This window comes from Phycodurus eques, chromosome 19 (assembly GCF_024500275.1).
Source record: "Phycodurus eques isolate BA_2022a chromosome 19, UOR_Pequ_1.1, whole genome shotgun sequence".
NCBI lineage: Eukaryota > Metazoa > Chordata > Actinopteri > Syngnathiformes > Syngnathidae > Phycodurus > Phycodurus eques.
The window spans coordinates 9,710,731-9,720,000 of NC_084543.1; the positions used below are offsets into that span (position 1 = coordinate 9,710,731).

At 43.4% G+C, this 9,270-nt stretch overlaps 1 protein-coding gene across 2 annotated transcripts in view; it reads right to left on the minus strand.

Moving 5' to 3' along the window:
- Nucleotides 1-9,130, minus strand: part of ttyh2 (tweety family member 2) — a 37,291-nt gene extending 28,161 nt beyond the window's left edge. For both annotated transcript variants that reach the window (XM_061705973.1, XM_061705972.1), the window contains exon 1: nt 8,679-9,130. In XM_061705973.1, coding sequence (XP_061561957.1) covers nt 8,679-8,807 — 129 coding nt within the window. In that variant the 5' untranslated portion in view covers nt 8,808-9,130. The remainder of the gene's footprint in view (nt 1-8,678) is intronic.
- Between the last annotated feature and the right edge of the window lie 140 nt (nt 9,131-9,270).

A 9,270-nucleotide genomic window follows, 5' to 3' on the forward strand; every position in this document is an offset into this window, starting at 1 on the left:
TTTGTTACTATGTGCCCTGCGATTGGGTGGCGACCGGTTCACGGTGTACCTCCCGCCCGCTGATAGCTGGGATAGGCTCCAGCAGCCCGCGACGCTACTGAGGATAAGCGGTAAAGAAAATGGATGGATGGATGGATGGATGGTTTTAAATTACTAGTACTTTTGATACATACATTTTTTATTAACACAATGACAAAAAATTGTGAACAAAGACCTTTTTTTCTTTCTTATGCATATGATGACTCGTCAATGTAGAAAACTGCCACAGCGTAGTGCCAAATCAGCGTTTCAAGTTAGCCTTTCAAACCAGGCTAAGGTTTTCAAATGAAACATTCAAGCCAGGATTTCAAATTAGGGTTAAATATGAGGGTTTCAATTTTAATTAGGTAATAAACACGGGATTAGTTTTTGTGTTTTAAATCCGCCGCAACCTCTCCTTTTTCTTGCAATAATACTGTCATGTAGCAGTAATAAAGTAACAAAGCTGGTGTTTCCCCGTGTTTGTTAGCCCCATTTCTTTCTTTGAGTTACAGTAATGATCAGTAAGTAAGACAGCGAGCCGTGATCATCTCCACATCTGAGGGGCTCACAGAAACAAGGCCAACTGCTTACTGGGGGGCTCTCATCTTCGGTGCCAGCATCCCTTGCCTCCAGCTGGCGAGCAGACACCTCCTCGCGCTGCTCTTCATCTCCACTCTTCCTACAAACCCCCACCAACACCCTCTTCTTCCACTTCATCCCACCTTCTGCGAGAGATGGGACGAAAATAGATCGTCCAATGCGAGCAGATGGTTTAGCCCCCCCCACCCCCTTCTTCTTTCTAGTGCGTCTAACATCTTTTGCTTGCAGAGCCATATGCTCCCATTGTGAGTGTCATGCATCCTGCAAGAGTAGCGAGGGATTAAAAACCCAAAATAGGCAGAAACCACTGGATTACGACAAACCAAAACAAAACAAAACAAAAAATGCTGAGGCTGGTCCAGTTTGCAACGTAAAAGAGCAGAAGATGGAACCGTGGACACTCGTTTCTGCTCCATCTGTCTCATTTAACGGCTATGATGCCGACCCCCTCGACTTGCACCATAAAACAGGCATGCAATTAAACAGTCTTCCTGTTATATTGTGTGCCTATTTCACCCGTAAAAACCTTTCGTACACTGGCAACTTAACAAACGTGTGCTCTCACAAGTGAGTCTTCTAAATGGGGGCAACCAATCAGAGGAAAGGGACCGGTTTTAGCCAAATATGGACAAAGCTGACTCACAAACTGGGTCAAACAGAAGTAGCTGTCAGAGGGGCCTTTTCTGGACATTTGTGTGACAAAAATAAGGTGCTTTGTTTTTTTATATATAAAATTGACACTTTTATACTCAGTCCATGTTAAAAAGTCACTGTATGGAGGTCAAAATAGGGCTTAAAACCAGTGTTGGTTCGGGTTTTTAGCCAGCGCGAGAGTTGGAAATTTGGGTTTTAAGACAGGGTTAGGTTTTCAGTTTAGGGTTTCAAAATAGGTTTCAAGGCCGGAGTTATGGTTTCAAATTAGGGTTAGGATTTTGAATTAGGGTTTAAAGACAAGATTAGGGTTTCAAGATAGGGTTTGAGGTTTGAAAATTGGGTTATGATTTCAAGTTAGGGTTTGTTTTTATATGAGGGTATGACATAAGGCGGCACGGTGACCGACTGGTTAGAGCATCAGCGTCACAGTTCTGAGGACCCGGGTTCAATCCCCGGTCCCGCCTGTGTGGAGTTTGCATGTTCTCCCCGTGCCTGCGTGGGTTTTCTCCGAGCACTCCGGTCTCCTCCCACATCCCAAAAACTTGCATGAATTGGAGACTCTAAATTGCCCGTAGGTGTGAATGTGAGTGTGAATGGTCGTTTGTTTCTATGTGCCCTGTAATTGGCTGGCAACCAGTTCAGGGTGTACCCCGCCTCCTGCCCGATGATAACTGGGATAGGCTCCAGCACACCCGTGACCCTAGTGAGGAGAAGCGGCTCAGAAAATGGATGGATGGATGGTATGACATACGGCAATCAGACCAGGGTTTTAAGTTTTTGTTGTTGTTGTTGTCCTGTTCGGCTGTTAGTTCAAACAGAAAGGAGTATACCTTTTACGCTGGGACAGTTTTACTGTGCCACAGTGGAGTTTGTAGGCTCCCACTGTGGTTCTTTGTATTCTGATGGATTTTTACTGAAAATTCAATCGGACATAATAAGGTTTTAAAAGGGAGTGACACAAAAACAAAAGGGAGAGACAGTGAAAAGATAACAAAATAATATAGGAAGAGAAGACAACAAAAGACAGGACATACAGTAAGGTGCAAGAAAGATGAGGAAAGTAAATCATTATGCGCCTGATACAATGACTCATTAGACTTGAGTGTTGTATGGGCCAGTAGTGCGACACCTTGTGAAGGAAGGACAGGACAATATAGGACAAGACTGGACAGGAGGGGAAGCATGCAGGACACATGTCATGGATCCGGCTGTACAACTGAAGTGTGGTGGGATTAGCTATGTAAATTCTAAGTTCTAAGATTTGTGTTTCTGGTCACAATGAGGCTCATGTCTGCCCTAGACTGCACTATGCAAACATGCAAGCGGGTCACATCGACCCCTGAAACAAACACGAGAGCAGGTCAAAGAGATGGTAGGACGGTATAAAAATGCAGCGGTAGTGTGGGAGAACTCCGGGTTAAACACTGAGTGCATCTCCATGGTAACGCGCGGCTCACCGAGTGAAAAGGGGAACCATCAGCGTTTATTTGAATGGAGCAGCATGTGACGGGCCCGCTTCAATGGCCGTCTTGTGATTCCCCGCAGCCAAGGCGATGCGGAGAAAGAAGGGAATGTGGTGGGACGGATGGAGCTCGCTGGCTGTCGGGACTCTTTAGAGTTGATCCGAGCTGTCAAAAGAATCGTTGATGTCCTCTTTGTTGTTTTCCGGGAGAAGAAAAAAAACATGCACTCACTATTTTTGCGGGACAATTCCCAAGTCATCGACATCGGGAACAGTCCGCGCCTTTGCACTTCCTCTGCGGTGTTATCCTCTTTGCAGAAATAATGGCTGGTAAATTATGTAGCATCCATGCAAGGGGAAGGAAAGGATGCACATGCAGAGACACGCACCCAACCGCCGCCGTGCATGCAGCAATTACTTCCCAAGCATTTTGACCTTCCGTTAACTTTCAAAACATGTTGCATATTTTAACGGCACACATTGCGCTCTTTGGGAGCGTAATAATCTTGAAATAAAGACTTATCAACTTATCTTTGTATTTGCTTCCAAGAAAACAACAAATAATAAATTTATTGAATGTTAATTTCCCCCAATTTATTTTAGTCCTATTTCCCATCCTCAGGCTAGTTTGCTGCATAAACGGGCTTCCATACAATCTGAAACAGCAAGTAAAAAGTTTAACGTGGAATAATTTCAACATGGACTCTTGAAAAGTCCAACAACTCTTGAAACAGGTTGCACAATAACCCCCAATGCGGACTAATTTTGACATGGCCACTTTAAACATTTAGGCGACTCTAGCAGTAGGTGGTACAATAATCCCCCTAAACCCATCCTTTGGTCAAAATACTCTACTCTTATGCCCTTAACTGCCTCAACGGGTTGCAATAGGAATTGAAACAGGAAGAAAGTTTAATGCAGGATCATTTTTACTCTGGGGCCTTGGCATTTTCAAAAAGGTCAAAAGACAACATCTTGAGCAACATGTGACGCAATTACCCCTAACGTAACTTGTCGGCTGCTTAACAGGGATGCTATAGCAATTGAAATAGGAAATAAACAGGAAGAAAACATAATGCGGGATGAATTAGACTGTTTCTTTAAAATACACATTTAAAGACAACATCTAGAGAAAGCAGTGGCGCAATAACCTTCTAACCTAACTTGTTTGCTGCCTAAATGGGTTGCAGTATAAACTGAAACAATGTCAACAAACTTCTATCATTGCGTAAAAGCACTCAGCCATGACAATATCCCACCTCCCGACGTCTTTCGTCATGGCTCTGACACAGCTATTTTGCGAGATTTCTGCATGAAAGAGACTATGACTGACTGTTGACTCCAACTTAATACGTGCACACAGAAAACAAACAAGGCTGACAAATGCATTATCTCAGTGTGAAATTACAGACAAGTCACAATTTTAGGCTTGTGTGTGAGTGTGTGTGTGTGTGTGTGTTAACATCAGGAGAAAGTGATTAAAGCCCATAGCCAAAATGTCCCGGAGGATTTTGTACGCATCATTTCCACTTCCCAAAGTCTCATCAGAAAGATGATAAATGCCAAATGGACCAGTGTGCTGCCTCGAATGGCATAACAAATAACGGCAGCTAATAATATCAAAATATTACATAAAAATTTAATAAATACAAATATTCTTAAAATAAAGGTAGCTAGTTGGAAGTTATTTGGAGGTTGTTGTTTTGTTTTGTTTTGAATAGTGGACAAATTTCCAATCAATTTCAGTCAAATTAATCTTTAGTACTGACTACTTTACTGCTTAAATGGGCTGCTGTAAAAAATCAAACAGGAAGCTAAGGAGAAGAAAGTTTAATGCAGGATCATTTAAAAAAAAAAAAAAAGAATTAAATCAAAAAATAGCACAAAAATAAGCACACCATCTCTGCTTTTTATACTCTCTCTGGTTGGTAATCCAAGGCTGGAATGTATGGCCTGAGGCCTGTTAAAATCAATAGTTCCACATAAGATTATAATTAATTCATAAGCACAGCGTTACGGAGACACTATCTGCTTAAGTCCCCTGCGAGTGGAATAATACCAGCGCTAAATGCGTTAAATGTGTGACGGGACGAGCAACGCAGCAGGTGTGGACAGTGACATACTCTGTATGTGACAGGAGCTAAACGGGTGGCGGGTCACGGAACAAGCAAGGCCTTGGAATTCCCCTCTCCTCTGTTTTTATAAAGGGAAATTCCAGAAATTCTATTCCAGGAAAATGTAAGATTTGACAGTTGACTGTCCTAAAAGTGTCAGACCTTATATGCAACATTTAAAGTGTAGGCTGTAATCTGTTTTTAGGCTTTCAAAATTGGGTTTCAAGCCAGGGTTCAGTTTCAAAATTGGCCAGGTTTATGGTTTCAAAGGGTTTCAAGCCAGGGTTAGGGTTGCAAACTCAGGTGAAGGTTTCAATTTAGGGTGTTAAGAAAGGGTTAGCGTTTCAAAGTTAGGGTCTCAAGCAAGAGTTAGGGTTTCAAATTATGGCTTCAGCCAGGGTTAGGGTTTCAAAGAAGAGCTTCATGCCTCGGTTAGCAGTACCAACAAAGGCTGGTGTGTGAAATGAGGGTTTTGAGCCAGGGTTAGTGTTTCAAAGTAGGATTTCAAGCCTGGATCGTTAGTGTTTTAAGTCACGATTTTAAACAATGTTTAATGTTTCAAGCCAGAGGCGGCACCTATAAAACAGCATCTGCCAGGTGTCATCAAATGCGAAGTACTTTTACTACTTAAGACATTGAATATACATTACATTCATGTTTTATTTCAATGTCCATGATTTCCTATGGGAGTTTTCTATTTCCCGTGCTCATTTGGACATGTTGCCGTTATCTTGTCTCTAAAGTGCAGTATGATGACATCATCACTTCCTGCAGGCCTCAAGAGATATAAACCTTCCACTACAAGTGACTGGCAAATGCACTCTGCCATCATTACAAGGAAAACTCCCCCATCCAACCGCCACCCTTCCTCCAATCATCAGTCGCACCCCTCATCATCCTCTGTGACGCTCGGCTCAATGCCTCAGGGAAGAGGGACGGTACAGGGGTCTTTTTTCCGGCACAGTGCGCTCGGCTGGGCCACATTCGCAGCTGGGATGCCATTAAGTCCCAGTGAACCAGGCATGCTCGAGTAAGTAGGGGGGGAGGAAGTACAAGGAAGGAAGTGGGAGCTTCACCGCGACACACAAGTTTAAGTGGGATTTAACGCTTTTGAATGTATGTAGCGGGAGCTTTCTGTAAAGAGATTCTTTCTAGTAAGGTCTAGAGCTTTCCCAGGACCCACACGCATACCCTCCAATCCAGGGGGGTGGATGGGCTGGGGTCAAGGGGGATCCTCAACAAAAAGACAAGGGAAAAAAACCCAGCCCCCACCACTTGAGAGGACCTTATTGTTGATTTTGCCTCAGTATGTCGAAGGGCTGCTGTTTTGCTCCTAGTAGCCACCTCAGACAACAATGGTGAGGATAGTGTTTGTTTGTTTCAGGGCTTGGCGATATGGCCTTAAAATAAATTCACCCTTTTTTTCCCCACAAAAATTGGATTTTAATATATTTTTCCCCCTTTTCTTTATGGATGAGGAAGAGTTCTGCTTTTGGTCTCTCCCCCCCCCCCATCTGGGATTTGCTTTATTTATCTTGATACCAAACATACTTTGAAGTATAGAAACTGCAAAAAAAAAAAATTTTTTTAATCTATTTAAAAAATAAATAAATAAATAAACCTAATCCTTGGCAAAAAAAATCTTGAATTATCGCTATTAACCGTCCAGTCATAGTTTGTGCTGTGTGTTGCGATACTGTCAATGTGACTGTAATAAACACTGGGAAACACCAAGAGTTGTCTTCTTTGCAACATAGAGGAGAAATTGCATGGAGCAGACAATACAGTGCACAAGATCTTCAGCTACTGTCACACTTCTAGTAAAAATGGAGCTCCCTCATGATGATAAACATACAATTGTTACTTGGAACAGGTGTGTGCAGAAATAAACTTTGCTGATGAGCCACATGCTGCGTCACCAAGTCTCAAGACATAGTTGGGACATTGTTATTGTCTGTCATTCCTGCCCCACCCCGAGTTGACTGACAAACTACCAAGCTATCTAGCTAACAAATCTTTGTGGGAATACTTTATATACGTATAACTGTTACTGTAATAAACAGTGGGAAACGTCAGGACTCGACAGATTAATCGATTATCAAAATAATCGTTAGTTACAGCCCGAGGCTGCAGTATAGAGGATCTTCCGATTAGCACGGCATCACAAGCATTGTTAACTGAATTTAAAAAAAAGTGTGGTTAAAAAGTATATTTACATTTGAGATTGTGATAAATGGTGACTTCAAACTGTTGCCGACCGTCCAAACGAATCATGAATGAGAACCTTGGAATTTTACGGCCGCCGTCTGTTAAAGCTAAAAACAAAGCTAATTCAACTGGTAACTGCACTGTCGGGACGGAAAGAATACGTATATGTTCATCGGCGTTATCAGTAATAGACAGATCATGCCTCGCTCATTAGCGGCAATGCTAAGCTACATTGATAAAAATGTATTGTTGGGAGTCCAAACTTGAGTAAAAGGGAAGTCAGAAGAGGTCCAACCTGCTCACCTATCAAATGTCTTCTTTTTGAGCCCCCCCTTCCCCCCGCCTGCCTGACACATACCATGTCCTGAAGAATTCAGCCCACGCAGCAACTTTTCCGCCAATGGGGAGGCATCCCACAGTCATGTGACCCCGCTGCCATGTTTCCTCCTCTTAAATTGAATTGCCGGCGGTCATTCAGCACAACAAAAAACAATAACGCCGACAAGGTGGTCACATGGCGCCTTAACCATTCTACAATACGTTACATTGTGCATTATACCAGTTGGGACACAACATTAGGTACACCAAATGGCTCGACTGGATTTATCCTGAAAAAATAAATACATAAATAAATAATAGACAAATAAACGAAAAGCCACATCATGAATGACATCAGCAAACCTTATAGAACTTAAGCTCAGTGAGCATCTACAGGAGTGTGTTGTTGTTGTCTTGTCTTTTTTTGTGTGCGTGTGATCCCACCACAGATGAGCGTCAGTGAGAGGACAACGCATAATAACCACAGAACCAGTAATGGACCTTACTAGAACACATTAGGGTTTCAAAGTAGTGTTTCCAGCCAGGGTTACGGTTTCAAATTGGAGTTTTAAACCAGGGTTAGAGTTTCAAGAAAGGGACTGGGTTTGAACTAGGGTGTGGGTTTGAATTAGGGGTATGGTTTAAAATGGAAGGTTTAAGCAAGGGTTTGTGTTTCAAATTGGGGTTTCGAGCCAGGGTAGGTTTTCCAACCAGGATAAGGGTTCCAAGTCAAGGTTAGGCTTTCAAGGTAAAGTTAGCATTTCAAAATAGGGTTTCAAGATTGGATTAGGGTTTTCAACATGGAGTGGGGGTTTCAAATTAGGGGTTGGAGCCAGGGTTAGGGTTTCAAAGTAGGAATTTGAGCCTGGGTTAGGCTTTCGAAATAAGGTTTTAAACCAGGGCCATGCTTTCAAACTAGGATCTGGGTTCAAAACCAAGGTTAGGCTTTCAAGCGAGGGTTAGCGTTTCAAAGTAAGGTTTATAGCTGGATTTAAGGATTTCAACCCATGGTTTGCGTTTCAAAGTAGGGATTTAAACCAGGGTGAGCATTTCAAACTGGGGTTTCAAACCAAGGTCAGGGTTTCAAGCGTGGGTCAAATTAGCGGTTTGAGTCAGGTTCGTTACCTCAGACACTGACCATGTTAATCAAGGTTGTGTGGCCAGTTTGAAATCACTTTACATTAATTTCATACGGGGACATGACCTCGTCAAAGTGCAAGATATCAGAGCATTACTGTGTGTACCTCGGTATTGTCCCTATTGGGGTGATTCTAAATGTTCCACTGGAGCGCCACACTGACCTGCTGGTAGTTCTCGTCGTCGGGTCTGAAGCTGTTGTCCACGGGCTGCAGCCTCAGGTTGACGTGTGGGAAACTGTGAAGCCAGTAAATCCACCACGGCGCGATGTAATCCACGCGTGAAGATGACATCCCTGCTTGAACGGAGATTAAACCGAAATAAACCACACACAAAAAGTTCAAAGCGTCTCCTCAGTCCTGTCTCGTGTGAGACAAGAGCGGGGATGAAAACATGCTTCGTGCGTGCTGGTGCTGGTGGAGACACGCACTCCTCCACGCGAGTCCAAAACACACACAGTAGAATGTTCTGATCCGCGTGGATCTCACACTTGTTCGGGAATGACGAGGAATCACGAGGATGGAAGGAGGGAGCTGCTAGTGTATCCCGTGCGTGCGTGCGTTTTTGGACCCACGGCGCGCGTCCACGACGTAGAAAGACGCATCGTAACCACGGGGTGATGCTACAGGGGTTGACCCACGGGAGACGAGGTCGTAACAAAGCGTTTTACATTCACTTGGACTAATTGTTCGTCCAAATTTGTTACTTTGCTGCCACCTGGTGGTCAACTGCGGATACGACAAGAAGCAGTTTGGC